Below are 16,321 nucleotides of genomic sequence, written 5' to 3' on the forward strand. Positions count from 1 at the left end.
CACGATTTTTTGCTAACTTTCGTACAGATTTGATACATTGTACAGGTACCCTTGTGTTTTCATGAAGACCGAAATGCTCTCAAGTCCACGTCGAACAATGCATGATGACAAGAAATAAATTATTGCAATGATCATCGAAGGTAAGAAATATGAATACATATAGACACACACACACATATATATATATACACATATATGTAAGTGTGTGTAAAAGACAGTAAGAAAATAACTTGGATTCCTTGCGGACAAAATCGCCAGGACCTCTAATAGAAAACACTTTCAAGTGAAGTGTACAGAACATAAAACTACATAGAGATAGATCCTCTGTACATTGGAAGTTGCATAAATCTAACCACCAACCAAAATTACAAATCATAACGGCAAAAACCCTACCAATCAAATACCTAATGCTTCACAACGTTGGCTTGAAAATCAGATTGGTGTTCTAATCATCCAAGAGAAAAACATACTGGGATTTGGATGTGATGTTGGGTTTTATATGTCTAAATCATCATCTGGGTCTTCATCAGAATCCGGATTCTCATCGTCTGAATCTCTGAAATATATGATCTCTCCGCCTTTTCCAGTCGAAAACTCGCTTGTCATGGACTTTCCTGACAACTCTGATGTTGGCTGGGTCTTGCTTTCTTCAAGAGTTCTCCGCCCATCATAAATCTGTATCGGTTTTCCATCACCTGAAAAACAGAAAAAGAAAAAAAAAACATAGGAATGTTTAACCAAATGTTGTCTCATATGATACTGTTTTGTGGCCGTTTGCGAATAAAGATATCTGAGTTTTAGTTGGATTTAGATCGACTTTATCCGTGACAAAGTTAGGGGAAGAACAGAGGTAGGCTCACCTTGGTGCTCAAAAGGAAGTACAACCTTTTCTTTCTCGGCTCTTTCTTTCTCAGACAACTGCAGGTTAAACTGGACCTGAACCAAGAGGAGACATCAATCTTAGGCCATAAAACTTAAATCACGAAATTACATCGCCAAGAACCAATAAGGACAGATTTTTTTCGTTGGGAAAACAGAAGAAATACCAGAATAGAATATAACTTGCCTTAGGCAAAAGGCTGTTAGTGGCTGCAGTTATGACATCCTTGGAAGAAATAGGTGAAAACTTTATCCCAAGCTGATCCACTGAAAATTCTTCAGACTGTAAGAAAGTTTACAGGATTGTTAGGATAGTTCCTCAGGCCACATGAAATAAAGAGAAGAAACCGATGCAACAGATGAGAGGGAGCACCATGATCTTGACACGTCCCTTTCTAAGCTTAAACCGGATATGGAACCTTCCTTTGCCAAAATCCTGATGAAGCAACGCAAGATTTTTCAAACTACCTGTCTGCCCATCCGAAGTTGGACATAATGGTTCTAAATTGGCCACCATGGTTGATATATATTCAAGGGCACTTGTGGCTCTTGCTTCATGAAGGACAGTGTTTAATGACCAAAAGATACTGGAAACTTGTGCTGCATCAAAATATAGCCTAAGTTATAAGGCCAATAAAGATTTTATAAAACTTACAAAGCTACATTCGGGCTCAGGAGGCAAAGAATACACATATACCATGGCTCCGGAGATCTGTTAAAAGACCAGCAACTGATGGCATGGATGAATTTCTTAACAGCTCATTAACCTGGTTTCAAAATTTAAGAAGAAATATCACAAAGCATTCAATTTTAACCATGGAAAAGACCATGAAAATGATATATCATGAGAAACTCCAATGGCTAGAGGTCCACCATGCCACTCAGAAATCACGCCCAATAACCACATCTCAGAAGCTCCCTTACCGAATCTATTGCAACACAGAAACGTGTCTTTCCATCTCCAACCAACTCTGCAGTAAAAGAAACAACCTTAATCTCGAATTGCCTTCTAAAGGAAATCCAGCTCTTTTTGTGCAACGTGAAGAAAATTACCTCTGCCAACTTCAGCGATTGAAGAAAAAAGCCTTCTCACATCACTCACAGGTTTGTACAACGTGATGAAGCTTGAACCTTCTCGAGGAATAGCCGGTAGCTGATCCTTCCAGCCTAGTGGATCAGTATAACAATCCAAAATATGAATCCTGCAAACATAAAATCACACCAGATCAACCACAGCAAGATTTCATTTCACCAAACTGTAACTGAAGCACCGAATTCCTCTACGGACATAACAGTGTATAGAAAAGCTGCGAGAACAGCTTTTACCATTTAGAAGATGAAGAGACTTCGATCCCTTTTCGCTTCAACAACTTCAGATAGAAACTAGGGCTCCGCGAGAATGTGATCAACACCAGACCCCTGCAACGAAAAATGTGTCAATACATCAGAAAATGAACAACTTTACAGGAACCCCACGAGCAAAAGACCGATCTTTAAACAAGAATCAAACTCAAAAAGCTTAGAATTAGGGTTCCAGTAGGTACTGCGAATTGGATTTCCCCGCCAAAATCGCGGAGGAGAGACATTCGACCAAGTGGGAGAACACGTCGAGCCCGAAGGGCGAAGCTACGGTGTCCTCGATGGTGAGAGCTGGAGCGAGCTCGCCCTCTTCGCCGCCATCCCTTAGCTTCCTGAAAATCGAATCCGCCATTGCCGTTCGATTTGGGAAATTTACTACGACTTCTGCCGAAAGAACTGAGAGGGATTCAACGATGATATCAGATTGAGAGTTTATCTTGGGCCGGCTACTTGATCGCTTCAGAGAATTGCGGTCACCGGAAAATGGGTTTACGCCGCCGATTGAGTTTCCCGGCGAATAAGGGCTGCAGGTTTAGGGTTTTGCGCTTCACTTTGGTTAATTTAACCAATATGGTTGAGTAATAATAAGATTAAGTTGATCCAAATATATTTGCCCACGTGAAAAGTCCTCGCCAGTCAAACGGTAATTTCGTTTCAGTTACACACCCAGGTAATTTTTTAAATTTAAATTTAAAAAAAAAGATTAATGGGCTTAGGGTGACAGGCCACGTGGACAGCTAGCAGACGGCCCACTAACCCTGGACGTTTGATTCAGCACGTGATTCTCCTTTGTATCTGTCATTTCCCCACTTTTCCCCTTTACTACGTTAAACATCTTACCCCACATCTCCTTTCTCTTTTCACTATCTACCCCTTATTTTTATTTATTGAAATTCAACCCCGCGGTTATATAACTCGAAGCCGCGACGAAAAACTTGCGACTTTCTTCTCCCATGGCGATGACTTCAGTTCTTTCCTCAATTCGTCTCTTGTTTTCCCTTGCTGATTACTGAGGTTATCTCCGAAATCCTTATCGTAACGTGTGCTTTGTTTGATGGAGACTGACTCTATTGAGGCCAACGGCGGTTGTGCTGTGGATCTCCGGCGAATTCGCCGGTTGAGATGCTCCGTGAAGGATTACGATTGGGGAAGGACGGGTTCGGACTCGCTCGTCGCCAGGCTCCACTCGACGAACTCAGGTGCCCAGATCGACTCGACCCGGCCATACGCCGAGCTCTGGATGGGGACCCACGGGTCCGGTCCGAGTTACTTGGCCGATGGGTCAAATGGCATGACCCTTAAATCGTGGATATCTGAGAACCCTAAATCTCTCGGAAATAGGGTTTTGGAGAAATGGGGTTGCGATCTCCCGTTTTTGTTCAAGGTATATGCCTATACGCTTAGATATACTCTCCACGCGTGTGTGTATATACATACGGAGACGTACAATTTAATGTGCTTCATTTGCTTTGATTCGGGCTTCCCTCCCTAATGCTCGAAATGTCTGCAATTTACGGTCCATAGAACGAGTTTCTGCAAAATTTTTGTCTTTTGTGTCTCCTGTCCCTGAATATGCCAAGGACTCTCTTCAACGTTTCTTATGTGTTCCACCGTGTGATTAGTGGATTTAATGTTGTGCAATGAGATAGGTGTTGTCAGTGGCAAAACCCTTGTCGATTCAGGCGCATCCGGATAAGGAATCGGCAAAGAAATTGCATAAAGCTCGTCCGGATCTGTATAAGGATGATAATCACAAACCCGAGATGGCATTGGCCATTACCGAGTTCGAGGCCCTATGTGGATTTATACCTCTTCAGGTAAAACAGTGATCCCACGGCTAATATCCATTTGATTTTAGGAACGGACATAATTTCAGTGCTAATATCCAGGATTTTAATGTGTAGTTGTTTACTGGATGCTACCTTTATCAATTTTTCAGGAGCTTAAGGGTGTCCTTCGTGACGTTCCAGAGATCGAAGAACTGGTCGGGACTGAAGAAGCAAACCAAGTCCTATCCATCAGCGAACAACATACGGAGGAAGTGAAGTCTGTTCTTCAAACAATCTTTACCCTGTTAATGTCTGCAGGTGCTGATTCGACAAAGGAAATCATATCGAAAATGAAACAACGTCTGTGTATGGAGAGTAAGGTCAGCATTCTTTTTAAGTTCTAGAAACCTCAGTCCTGTGATGGCTCACATTTATGGATAAGATAAATGCCTCTATTATACCAAAAAAGTTGTGAAAGATAATATCATATTATCACAGGAACGGCAACTGACAGATAAGGAACGGCTAGTTTTGAGATTAGAGAAGCAATATCCAGATGATATTGGGGTCATATCTGCATTCTTCTTTAACTATGTCAAGCTTAATCCCGGTGAAGCCTTGTACCTCGGGGCAAACGAGCCCCATGCATACTTATCGGGTGAGAGCATTGAAATCATGGCAACTTCGGACAATGTCGTACGAGCTGGTCTCACTTCCAAACTCCGGGATATCCAAACGCTTTGCTCCATGCTCACGTATAAGCAGGTAAGCATTTTCACGTGTTTTCGGGGGTGTAACAAATATACTTAGCTCAAAGTTTACAGCTTGGTTCTAAGCTCACGCTTTCGGGTTTCAGGGCTTCCCAGAAATCTTAAAGGGATCGAATGTTGGTGCATACATCACTAGATACCTCCCTCCGTTTGATGAATTCGAGATTGATCTGTGTGATCTTCCCCAGGGAGAATCAACCGTGTTTTCATGCGTTTCAGGCCCTTCCCTTGTGCTTGTAGTGCAGGGCGAAGGAAAATTGTCTGCAGGAGCTTCAACCGACGACATTGTTGCCGGAGATGTCCTGTTTGCGCCTGCAGATACTGAGATTCACTTAGAAAGTTCATCTGATCTGAAGCTGTATAGAGCAGGAGTCAACAGTAGGTTTTTGTACTCATAGTTGGAAATAACTATATCTAAGCACCCATTTGTTATTCTTGTCTTCTGTTTCCTATAAGCAAATAAGCGACTGTAAGAAGTTTTGTTGTGAACAATGCAAGATTTCTTCTCTCAATAACAGACCAAGTTGAACACGAAGAAGCTAACAGCACAACATGGACTGATACCAATAATGAGGAAAAGAATGTCTAGAGATTGAAGTAGTCTTTGTAAATTAACTTTAAAAAATCCAAACTGAAAACAAGGAATGTTCCAGGAAGTGCCCTTCTTCATCTAACAGCTCTCTATCCCACCAAAAAAAGAAAGAAATTTTAAGCAGAACAAAATTTCATCTCCTCAGGCTTCATTGACAGGGTATTCGAACACGACATCCTTCCCGGTGAGTTTACGGTAGACACCCGCCATTGTCTCGAGTTTGTACTCGGTGTTGTTCCTCTCCTTGGCGTCCAAAAAGACCTGTATTACATTTTGAGCAGTCTTAAAATGTAAGAAACGAGCTGAAGCCTTGCAGAAAATCAAGAAACGTGAATGCAGAAGAAAACTCTTTACCTTCTGGATCTTGGAGCCATCAAGACGAAACCTGATGCGCTTTCCGACAATCTCAGCAGGGTAGGCGACATCCTCGAGCATCGCTTCGTGGACAGCAGTGAGAGTTCTGGTCCGTGGCCTTTGGACAGCAGAGCCCTTCTTCGGAGGACGCAAGATTCTTCTGGTGGCAACCACGATAACATCCTGTTTGATGTTATTACATTAGTACTATCCCGAAACCATTAAGCCCATAATTAGTCCAAGCATGATAATGCTTAAGCAAGCTACATCGATGTGAAAGCATTTAAAAAAGGGTTCTAAAGGAGTTCATGAGTTACATCACCGATATACACAAGCAAAACCAGCAGACGAAATCTAAAGTACCTTGCCACTGAACTTCTTCTCCAGCTCCCTAACAAGACGGAGATGAATCTTGCGGAAAGCCTTCCTCAATCTGTACGGAACATAAACCACAACAGCCTTGCGGTTTCCAGAGATATCCATGTGACTGCAGAATGAGAAAGACAATTTTCCCATGGGTAAAGGAAGAGAAAACCAGAGATTAAGCTACAGCCACGGGACAAGTCATATAATTCTACATACACTGCTTGATTAATGTACAGATCTTTCAGGTCACTTTTCAACTCCTGGTTGGTATTCTCAAGGTCAAACAAAGCCTGAGAAAGACACCAACAGACATCAATAAGTAACCACAATTCTAACACTTAGGACAAGAAGAGCAAAAGATAACAGAAAAACATTAAGTGAGAACCTGAGCAACTTGCTCCTCGAACTCAGTAGGTTCAACATCCTTGTCCTTGCGGATCTTGTTCTGAGCAGAAAACATATTTGCTGATCTACAAGCTACAAGTTAAACAAGAATAAGTAACAAGTTTCAAAAACTAGACAAAAAAAAAAACAAAAACAGTGATTTTGACACCAAAGCACCAAAATTAGCTTCCTTTCCAACGACATTCATTAATACATGCAAGAAAAACAGTCATTATCCATATCGAGAAAAGTTGTGGACTTTCTTAACCAGAAACCAACCATTGTTTGATGGGGTAAAAGAAGCCTAACCAATTACATTATCCTAAACCCCCAAACCATGAATCAAACCAAGTATCATAGCTGTTTTCCCACAAAGTTCCTCCACATTGTCATACACAAAGAAACACGTCAAAGTCTCTGTAGAAGTAGGACAAAACCCTCCCCGTAATCCATAGATAAAACAGAATCAAGGACTTTGAAGCGTACCGAGCAGCGGGAATAGGATCGAAATCCGCAAAGACGACGAAGAACCCTAGACAGAGAAGTTGCGGCTGCTGCTTCAAATTCAAGAGGAAGCACAAAATTTATAGATAATAGAAAAATAGGGTTTTGTTAAGGGCCGTCAAACGGGTCATGCGTTGGCCGGGCCAGTCCAACCCGACCCGAATCCAAAGCTTCTATCGATCTGACCATTTGGGCTCCAAACTGAAATTGGGTTTACACCCTACTACGGCCCATTGGGCCCACCTTTGCCCAATAAAGCTTAATAACTGAATGGAACGAGTAATGTCTTACAAAAAAGGAAAAAATCATACATTTAAAATTCAAACAAAACAATTTTTATGACTTATCTAGATTTATTTATTCTTGTTTTAAAATAATTATAATCACTGTTTTTATATTGAATTTGAATTTGATTCCGTTCATTTCTATTTCGTTTCGAATTCAATTATATTTTTATTTTTATTGACAAAAATACTTATTTTATAAAAAATCGATTTTTCACTATTTTTTATTTGATTCGGTTTACTTCAAAAATGATTTTATTCAATTATAAAAACATATAAATATTAAATTTTTATATCAAGTATGATTATATGCTATTTGATTCGGCTAGACTATTAACCAAATAAACCAACCCTTTAAGAATCATTAACTTTAAAAAATAAAATAAAAAAAGAACATGACTTCAAAGATTCATGAATCCGAGTTTAACAGTTTTTTTTTTAAACTCAGTCAATGGAGTTCTTGACTCCAGACCCTTGACAAGTTTCTGTATGATGTTCTTCAAGGCAGGACCGCTTACCAGGCACTTGTCGTCATCAAAACAAGACTTGCCTTCTTCGGCTGCTCTGCAAATCCGAGGATCCAACGGCACTTTCCCCAGAAACTCAACTCCCATTTCCCCACACATTCTCTCTGCGCCGCCTCTGCTGCTATCAAACACTTCACTCTGCGCAAACACCTTCAGCAGCTCGGGGGCCTTCTCGTTTATACACGATATGACTTCCTGCGTGACCTCTGTCGGTTCCCCTGTCTCGGTCTTCAGCTTCACGAACTTGAAATCCATCAATGGCTGAGTCAAACCGCTCATATTCTCGACGACCCCGAGTATTTCCACGCCCACTTTCTTGCAAAAGCTGACTTCTTTCCTGACATCGATCAACGAGACTTGCTGAGGGGTTGTGACTATGACTGCACCGTCGATGCCAGTGGATAGAAGGAACTGGACAATGGAGATGTGCTCGTCTGAGGTTCCTGGTGGGGCATCTACAATGAGAAAATCGAGCTCGCCCCAGTATACGTCTTTCAAGAACTGTTTGATGAGACCGTTCTTCCGGGGACCCCTCCAGATCACTGCTTCATCCGGGTTTGGAAGCATGAAACCGATAGACATGACACCGAGGTTGCTCTCCACATAGACTGGAGACCATCCGAGGTTGCTCTGATGAATCTCTTGCCCTTCAAGACCTAGCATTTTCGGGATGCTTGGCCCGCATATATCTATGTCCATTAGGCCTACCTGATAGTCCATTCCCGCCAGGGCAAAGGAAAGCTGAGCCGAGAACGTGCTCTTACCGACCCCGCCTTTCCCTGACAGAACCAGTATCTTGTGCTTAACAGTAGCCATTCTTTCCGATATCGCAACCAAATCTAAAGAAGACAGAAAATGTCATACACATATACATATCTCATCATGGAAATCAACTAGCGACAGAGGACAAGCAGAGAACTCAAACAAACACTTGCAGCTCACTATAACATGATACGTTTTTATACACCAATGTACTTGCAGATACGAGGACATAGATGCATAGATACATAGATATGGTGTAGGCATGTTAGAAGGAATGGTATGAACCTGGGTCAGGGCCCTTGGGTGCAGTTGCACATTCTTGCTGGTTAGGACAACCTTGGCAAGCATCTGACTTCCCGGCAGTTTCGGATTGAGGACCCGGGCAATCTAAACACCAATATAAACGACAAAGAAAAACCTTCCTAATCGAAATCGGATTAAAAGAAAAAAGAAATCTCAGCAAAATACTGAATCTGAAAATGAAAATTAAAAGAAATCCATACGCTCGTTGGCATTCTGCGGAGTTTCTACATTCTCCATGCTGCTGACTTCCTCAATCTTCTTCCGGAGATTCTGATTTAAGCAAACAGATTCTAAGAATACATCAATCATATCTCCCCACAAGCCGAAACAAACCGTCACCCGAAATCTGTAGACAACGAACCATTCATGAAACGGAAAGAAACCCGTCTGAGCTTACCGATTAGAGAAAACTGGGTCAAAATCCGTATGAACAACGAAGAACGCTAGACCCCGAAGTTCCGTCCTTTGTTTTTTTTTCACTCTCTTCTGCGAGGCAAGGTGTAATTGTAATATTGCTAATAGAGAAGGGTTTAATCGACGGTCTGGATCTGATCGTCAGACTATTATGAGTTTTGATCTGATCAAACAAGGGCCCATTTAAACCCAATTACGATGCTTGATTCTGCTACGATTTCCACAAATTCTCCTCATTTATTTTGAATATTGTCAAAGGAAATACATTTTTTATATATAGATAGATATATAGATATATATATCAAGCAGAGTTTAAAAGATGAAAATCAACATAGCATTCGAATAAAAAACCACCATCTCTTATTATAACAACAAATGAATTCCACCACAAAAATGTAATGTAATGTTAGTGAAATGAAGACGGAGAAAAATAGTATAATCATGAGATGGTGGCTGGAGACGGGGAGGAGTGTTGATCGAGCCACGAGATAATATCAGACAGAACACGGATGATGACGTCATCGGGCTCGCCTTCCAGCAGGGAATGGAAAGCATCCTTGTAAAGGATGATCTTCTTGTCCGAGCTGCTTGCTTTCTCGTACAGTGCTTTGCTCACCGACGGGTCCGTCACCACATCCGCCTCTCCATGAAGGATCAGTATCGGCAGAGACACCTGAAATAACGCAAGGAACTCTTATGGTTTCTCCTTCTTGATGAGTTCAAGCACAAAAACAACGTTCCGAACTCGGGCTTAAGCTCCCTCCAGTTTCCAGTTCATGCTAATCGGCATTCTGGTTCCTGTCCTGTTATGGCCAGTTTCAATTCTGGTTCCTACCCTCCAGCTTTCAAAACCGACAAGAACCGAATCTAATCTTCAAACCCATGTATCTGTTAATAGTCTAAGTTTAAATATGAAAAGGGTCAAGCCAGAACCGTTAAACAGCCACTTTTGCCACTTAGACTCACACTCACCTTCAGTTCCTAATCAGTTCCAGACCCCCCGGTTCAGGAGCTAACTCTTGGGTTCAGTTATAATTACCAGAACTGGCAGTTATACTGAAACATGGCTTATGTGTAAGAAAAATTTCACCTTTTCCAACTTCTGTTCAATCTCTTGAGTCGTATGGAGCAACTCCACTGCTGTCCTTAGGCGGGGCTTATCTTTGTAACAAATGACATTGTATGGCGCCTGTACGTACAACGGGTACACATCGTTAGAGAGCATGAGAGGGAACATAGTTCTCAAAAAGTACACGGTGATGTACCAGTTTCCTCTTTCCGATGTCCCTAAACGCTGCGTCTGCCAAGTCCTTTTGCGGAACCAACTTCCGCTTGGGCAAAACATTGGCCAGACCGATCAAGATCTGCTTTAGCAGCCTCGGTGGAACCATATCATCTGCAATCTAAATGCATATATAGTTCCTGTTATGACTGTAACCACAAAATTCCCGACGTTGTCAGATGGGAAGGGAGGATAAAGCCTTATATACTATACTTTGCACATAGGTGCCACTAAAACCGAGCCAGTCCACGAGTTTGGTTGTTTGAAATGTATTTTGAGAGCGACGGCTCCACCCATTGACTGCCCAAACAGAAAGCTTGGGAGAGAACTGAACTCGGGGCTCCCTAACAAAGAAACAAATCAATACAAGAGTCAGGCTGCATATATGAACCCTCGAGATGCAAGCTGCTGCAGCAATAGAATTCCGATTCATGAGATATGACAGAATCAGCGGCCAGATAATTCAATCGAAAGGGTTCATAATGACACTACCTTTTACGTTGGAGTAATGCTCGATGACATCTTCAACGAGCAGATCGAAGCTGGAGATGTATCCATGCAAACCTTCTGAAAGGCCGAACCCCGGATAATCCATTGCAAACACTCCATATCCCGATAAGGCCAATTTCCTTGCAATCCCTGCAAAAGTTTTCCACACGAACCAAAACGATCAACCCCTCTCTTGTTACAACCGCTGCTAAATCAAAGCCAAAGAGGCACATGCCTTCAAAGAAGAAGGTGCAAGTATCTCCATAGCCATGGCAGAAACACACAACGGCTTTCGGACAAGAATCTTCCGGAAGCCAGCTCTTCGAGAAGATCTCAACTCCACGAGAGTTCACCTCATAAGACTACAAGCCAGAAAACCCGATCAGGATCCTCAGTCTCAGGAACTCTCCTGAAAACAGATCATCATTCTCTGTTACCTCCTTTGTCTTGATTCCATCAGAAGGTGTCTGCATCATCAGAACCAAAAGCTAATCAATACATCACCAATGGCTCCAAATCGTTTTGACTTTTCTTTCTATTGCCTAATTCATTCTTCTCTTAGACAACCCCGTTTAAATCCGTGACATAAGACGAGCCAAAGATGAGACAACTATCTAAAGCCACTACGAGATCGTAACTACCTTGAAGAGGATGTGGTCGAGGCTGAGTTGGATATCCTTGAAGGCCTCGCGTGTGCGCCGCCGCGCCGCCGCATCGTCCATATTAGCCACCAGGAGCCGCCGGAGTTCGTCGTTTTCTGCATCGCCGCCGGGAAGATTCAAAGCCGGCGCCATCGCTCTCCGCCGCAGCAGCACCGATGCCTCTCTCTATCTATCCACAGCCCCTAAAATATCTTCCCTTTGGCAAACCCAATGAATCAAACCCAGAAAATTTCAGAAATTTCAATGGGTATTTAGTATTTACCCAAAAAAAGGAATTGGAAACACGCCGAGGAGAAAAAGGAAAACTTTTTTTCCACAAAATAAATGGATAATCATGAACAAAAATTCAGAGCCATTTCTTCTCTCTCATCGCCGACAACGCAATCTGAACGCGAAAAAGTAAACGAATTTCGGATCGGAACACTGTTCTTTTTCAATAACATGAAAGACCGGATCCGACAAAGAGGCCACGAGTCGCGACAATGGCATGGGCGTCCCCAGACATAATCATCGGGATTTGCGGTCCCATTTTGTGGTGGATCGAATCATTCCGAGTTTTCGAAATTACGTAATCAAATTGATTTTTTTTTTAAATTTTCATTAGTCGCGTTCCAATATTAGAAAATAAAGTTTTGATTTTTTCCACTGTTTTGACAAGCAATGAATAATTGTCAACACACTCACAAGCATACGTGTCAACGCACTGGCGGGCAAACCGGAATATCCCATACGAGGCGGTGAGGTTAGGTAGGAAACAGCCCAATCTATAAGCGACACGTGTATTTGTGTCCATCCGCATGCCATAATTTTTTAAAAATTTTAATAAGTAAACTTACCCTTATATATTCCATATTTTGAAAAAAAAAACACTGATTAAATTTGATATTATTTAAATAAAGACATCCCTAATAAACCCCAGAAACGACGTCGTTATGAACTATCTCTCCTCGGCCACACTTTATAAAAGCCATTTCATAGCCTCATCTCAACTCTCGCTCCCTCTCTGTTAACGCGGCGGCCTCGTTGTGGATATCTTTCTCTCTCTCTCTCTCCCGGGGAAATCCTTCAGGTCTCTCTCTCTCTCTCTCTCTCTCTCTCCTCATCTCATCTCATCTGTTTCGTGATCCTATATATCTTTCTCTCCGTTTATGGCGGACATGACAGGGTAGAGTTAGTTTTTCTTCCTAGGGTTTGGTTCAGATCTGGCGTTTCTATTTCTGTCCTGTTCCTTTTTAGTCTTGTAATCTCGTTTTTTTTTGGGTCGGGTCAAATTTTACGGGATCTGGGTTTGCTCGTAGATATCTGGTCAACGTCTTGTTAGGCCGATCCGAACTGTATTCCGTTTCGAGCACCTTTATAAAGACGATTGCTTTATAATTTTGAGTGATCTGCTTTTCCCCTAGGCGATTCGTGAGTTTGGGGTCTGATTTTGGGGGGAAAGCTGATTTTCCCCTTTTGTTTGAGACGCGTTGTTCAAGATCCATCTCATCTTTCTCATCCGCACGATCCGAGGGGAAATTATTGAGATCTTATCAAGTGTTGTCTGTCGTTTTGATTCTCGAAAAAGAGTACCCAGAATTTTAGGTTTGCTTACCCCTTGATAAGTTTCGAAAATTTTGCAACTTTTTGTGAGTTTTCTTAATTCAGATCTACGGATCTGAAGCGCTCAGAACTCGTAATAATATGGGTTTTGATCTGTCTTGCGATGCACAGGTTAGGCGTTCTTCTGCAGATCAAGGTGGTTCGAAGATGAATCGTTGCAGCCTTCAGCAGAACGCCTTTGTCTCCCGCGACGAAATGAGGGGAGGATTCGTTCCCATCTCTGACCCGAAGGACCCCGTCGTTTGCCCTATGCCCCGACGTGTCGGTATACTCGCCAACAACGTCATTCGACCGCTTAGATTGCACATGAGGTATACGAAAAGTCTCTACCTTTACTGCAGTAACATCACAATTGCACTGATCTGAAAAGAAAGTCTCATCAATGATATGACAATGGCTTTGTTTTGGGTTGCAGTCAAGCTTCCGAGGTGTGTGATTCTAAAGCCGGGGCAGATCTTCTGGACATAATCCTCAGAAAGGTAATATATATCTGTTTCAGAAACTGTATAGACGATTGTAAAATCGGTGAGAAGCATTCTGAGCGTGTATTGTTCTTCCTCTTCAGGAGGATTATGGAACAGGGCAATCGTTATTGTCGGTGGCCTCATCACCCCCATTTTTTTGCGGGTCGCCTCCAAGCCGGGCATCGAACCCGCAAGTGCAAGATGCTCGTTTTGGAGACGAGAAACTCAACCCTATCTCGCCCTCGCCCTTGTCGGCGGGTTTCCCGTCTCCAACATCGGTGGTGGCACCACGTGGGAAGGGAGGTTGTGTTAGAATGAAGTTCGGGCTGAAGCCAGCCGCAGTTAGAGTAGAAGGATTCGATTGCCTGGACAGGGACCGCCAAAACTCGAGCATCCCTGCCATGGCTTAGAAACCAATTTCTAAGTGTACATAAATCCGGTATTCCTAAGACCACGCCGTCGTCACCACCACCATCATCATCCTAACAATGGAGGAGAACAATTTTTTAGCCAACATTTTTGTTTATCCTTGGAGATCGAGGAGAGGAGGAGGAGGAGGAAGAAGAAGAAGAAAGAGTCTTGTTTATAACTGAGGTTAGTATATGTGTGTGTGTATATATACAAGTATCTAAAATGGATCGGAGAAGGGGCCAAATCTCTGTAACATTTTGTTGGTAAGGTCCATGTGTTCTTTCCTGAGTCTCTCATTGTAATATATAACCAGAATTGGGAGTGTCGTCTCTGTTTTTTTTTTTTCTATTCCGGCAATGAAGGAATATGAAATATGTTTTGTTTCAAAGTCGTTTCTTTTGTAAATGTTATGTCTGTAATTCCATAAGCCTTCATTGTCCCTAAATACGTAGATCTAATGCTGATAAAAATATAAATTTAGATTTTTTTAATAAAAAACCCATAGTGTAATTAAAATTAATCTAATCATTTGATTAAAAAAATCCATTTTAATAATTTAAAATGAACGTCCAATTGAAAGGAGAACGGCCGTTAAGTTAACTGCCGCCGCTCCCGCCTTTTCACTCGCTGTTCTGTCTTTACACACGCCCGTTCGTTTATTTAAGCCCTGCGATGATCCAACATGTCTCTTCCTCTTTCACTCTCTCAAGCACCGGTTGGTGCTTGAGAGACAGACCACACACTTCATTCCCCTCTGAAAAAGAGCCCTACTTCGAGTTCTGGAACTTCCACCAATGGCGGATCCGAGCACCGGCGCGCCCGATGACCCGTACCATGACCCTTACGATGGTCCTTTCACCGAGGAAGAACTCTTCAACGTCATCTCGGACTTGAACCCGAGTCTCGTGGATTTATCCCTCAGTGATCCCGTCGTTGACGTTAATCCTCCTCCTGCGTCAATGGAGGCTGGTAACGCTCATAATCCTCGAGAATTGGAAGCGATGACGGATCCTCGTGGATCGGACAATGACCAGACACTGTCGTGGATGAATATCGGACAGTTGGGCCGTGAAAATGTCGGAGAGGGAAACAAATTAGGGGAGGGCAGTACACTCGAAGCGAGCAGTTGGGAGATGAGTAATGATCGATCGAACTGTTATGAAGCCGGCGAAACTTCGATGCCTGCCTCTGTTCGTCGGACATCATCCGAGGATGTGTTCGTCTGTAGTTGTTGCCAACTTCTTCGAGAATTCATTCACACCAACGGTAGGTATCTTTCCAATGATTCCAGGCCGATTTTTCCGCTGTCTCGAAAACGGCCAAAACCCTTGTTTCGTAAACTCAGGCCAACAGATCACGAGACTCGAAGTTCACGGAAGAATCGGGAAAATCTGCCACGCAAATCTCGAGGTTCAACCCGACGCTGCAACTTCCGAGGAGTATCAGTACCATACATTCCAGTTAAGTCTGTCTATCTCTCCTGTTCCTGATAACAACGTCAACATGGATGGAGATTCTGTCTTAAAATCATATTTTCTGCGGTTTCTGATACAACTGACTAGTGCAGTTTCAATGAGCAAAGCAACGAGAAAGTGAAGGAGTTTATATATGGAGCAGTACTGTGCGGAGAGGGTTGAAGCCGGTTTCGTGATGGTTCAAGATTCACTCGCCTCTTTCTATCAGATGATGAGCATTGGTTTGGACGTCGACCGCCCACATGACATTGAAGCTTTCGACCAGAACTTACCAAACTCCGGTACATATCTATATATACGCTCATATCTTTCTTTTAACTGGGGCATTATCAATAATGCCCTTAAAATGCTACTTGTACTTCATGGAGTACCCTTGTCTCAGAAAAAAAAAAATAACCCCTTCACATATACCCTCTCCATATGTACAATTTCCATTATACCCTTATATTATAAAACAAATAAAATTAAAATAAATTAATAAAACAATAATTTTCCTCCTAAAAAGCAGTGTCGATTTCTCTCTCTTCATTATCAGTTTCATTCTCTCTCCTCCGACATTTGCGTTCTCTCTCTCCTCCGTCTGCTCTCTCCCTCCGTTTGCTCTCTCTCTCTTCCAATTTGAACCTTGTCTCCGCCGCCGCCGATTTGCTCTCTCTCCCCTACGGAACG

The 16,321-nt window shown here is 42.5% G+C and overlaps 7 protein-coding genes across 11 annotated transcripts; 3 read left to right on the plus strand and 4 right to left on the minus strand.

The window, feature by feature from the left end:
* Positions 1–218: 218 nt before the first annotated feature.
* On the minus strand, positions 219–2,815 carry LOC104820944 (elongator complex protein 5). The gene is made up of 9 exons (XM_010551617.2): positions 2,424–2,815; positions 2,206–2,298; positions 1,933–2,081; positions 1,804–1,850; positions 1,577–1,646; positions 1,253–1,479; positions 1,067–1,162; positions 861–936; positions 219–695 (listed from the first exon to the last, which is right to left on the minus strand). The coding sequence occupies exons 1-9, from the start codon at positions 2,588–2,590 to the stop codon at positions 496–498; spliced, it is 1,125 nt and encodes a 374-aa protein (XP_010549919.1). The 5' UTR covers positions 2,591–2,815; the 3' UTR covers positions 219–495.
* A 339-nt stretch (positions 2,816–3,154) lies between these two features.
* LOC104820945 (mannose-6-phosphate isomerase 1) lies at positions 3,155–5,289 on the plus strand. The gene is made up of 5 exons (XM_010551619.1): positions 3,155–3,622; positions 3,888–4,055; positions 4,178–4,387; positions 4,506–4,772; positions 4,864–5,289. Exons 1-5 carry the CDS (start codon positions 3,293–3,295, stop codon positions 5,173–5,175), a joined length of 1,287 nt encoding a protein of 428 aa, XP_010549921.1. The 5' UTR covers positions 3,155–3,292; the 3' UTR covers positions 5,176–5,289.
* Positions 5,290–5,363: 74 nt separating this feature from the next.
* LOC104820946 (40S ribosomal protein S7-3) lies at positions 5,364–7,067 on the minus strand. The gene is made up of 6 exons (XM_010551620.1): positions 6,960–7,067; positions 6,475–6,566; positions 6,306–6,379; positions 6,087–6,210; positions 5,724–5,906; positions 5,364–5,630 (listed from the first exon to the last, which is right to left on the minus strand). Exons 2-6 carry the CDS (start codon positions 6,547–6,549, stop codon positions 5,511–5,513), a joined length of 576 nt encoding a protein of 191 aa, XP_010549922.1. The 5' UTR covers positions 6,550–6,566; positions 6,960–7,067; the 3' UTR covers positions 5,364–5,510.
* Positions 7,068–7,578: 511 nt separating this feature from the next.
* LOC104820947 (cytosolic Fe-S cluster assembly factor NBP35-like) lies at positions 7,579–9,490 on the minus strand. 2 transcript variants are annotated; one of them, XM_010551622.1, is made up of 4 exons: positions 9,251–9,490; positions 9,054–9,123; positions 8,836–8,937; positions 7,579–8,567 (listed from the first exon to the last, which is right to left on the minus strand). In XM_010551622.1, the coding sequence occupies exons 2-4, from the start codon at positions 9,088–9,090 to the stop codon at positions 7,663–7,665; spliced, it is 1,044 nt and encodes a 347-aa protein (XP_010549924.1). In that variant the 5' UTR covers positions 9,091–9,123; positions 9,251–9,490; the 3' UTR covers positions 7,579–7,662. The 2 variants fall into 2 exon arrangements, with proteins under 2 accessions (XP_010549924.1, XP_010549923.1); XM_010551621.1 differs by having other exon boundaries at positions 7,579–8,627.
* Positions 9,491–9,608: 118 nt separating this feature from the next.
* On the minus strand, positions 9,609–12,258 carry LOC104820948 (caffeoylshikimate esterase-like). Its single transcript, XM_010551623.2, has 8 exons — positions 11,680–12,258; positions 11,476–11,505; positions 11,274–11,400; positions 11,042–11,188; positions 10,763–10,893; positions 10,533–10,670; positions 10,358–10,456; positions 9,609–9,940 (listed from the first exon to the last, which is right to left on the minus strand). Exons 1-8 carry the CDS (start codon positions 11,830–11,832, stop codon positions 9,707–9,709), a joined length of 1,059 nt encoding a protein of 352 aa, XP_010549925.1. The 5' UTR covers positions 11,833–12,258; the 3' UTR covers positions 9,609–9,706.
* Positions 12,259–12,665: 407 nt separating this feature from the next.
* LOC104820949 lies at positions 12,666–14,571 on the plus strand. Of its 2 annotated transcripts, none has more exons than XM_010551624.1 (4): positions 12,666–12,769; positions 13,414–13,613; positions 13,718–13,781; positions 13,868–14,571. In XM_010551624.1, the coding sequence occupies exons 2-4, from the start codon at positions 13,450–13,452 to the stop codon at positions 14,174–14,176; spliced, it is 537 nt and encodes a 178-aa protein (XP_010549926.1). In that variant the 5' UTR covers positions 12,666–12,769; positions 13,414–13,449; the 3' UTR covers positions 14,177–14,571. The 2 variants fall into 2 exon arrangements, with proteins under 2 accessions (XP_010549926.1, XP_010549927.1); XM_010551625.2 differs by lacking the exon at positions 12,666–12,769 and adding an exon at positions 12,795–13,284.
* A 114-nt stretch (positions 14,572–14,685) lies between these two features.
* On the plus strand, positions 14,686–16,088 carry LOC104820951. 3 transcript variants are annotated; one of them, XM_010551627.1, is made up of 3 exons: positions 14,686–15,443; positions 15,523–15,637; positions 15,745–16,088. In XM_010551627.1, exons 1-3 carry the CDS (start codon positions 14,972–14,974, stop codon positions 15,812–15,814), a joined length of 657 nt encoding a protein of 218 aa, XP_010549929.1. In that variant the 5' UTR covers positions 14,686–14,971; the 3' UTR covers positions 15,815–16,088. The 3 variants fall into 3 exon arrangements, with proteins under 3 accessions (XP_010549929.1, XP_010549928.1, XP_019058895.1); XM_010551626.1 differs by having other exon boundaries at positions 14,686–15,637; XM_019203350.1 differs by having other exon boundaries at positions 15,523–16,088.
* The last annotated feature ends 233 nt before the right edge of the window (positions 16,089–16,321 follow it).

Source organism: Tarenaya hassleriana, unplaced genomic scaffold (assembly GCF_000463585.1).
Source record: "Tarenaya hassleriana unplaced genomic scaffold, ASM46358v1 Cleome32, whole genome shotgun sequence".
Lineage (NCBI taxonomy): Eukaryota > Viridiplantae > Streptophyta > Magnoliopsida > Brassicales > Cleomaceae > Tarenaya > Tarenaya hassleriana.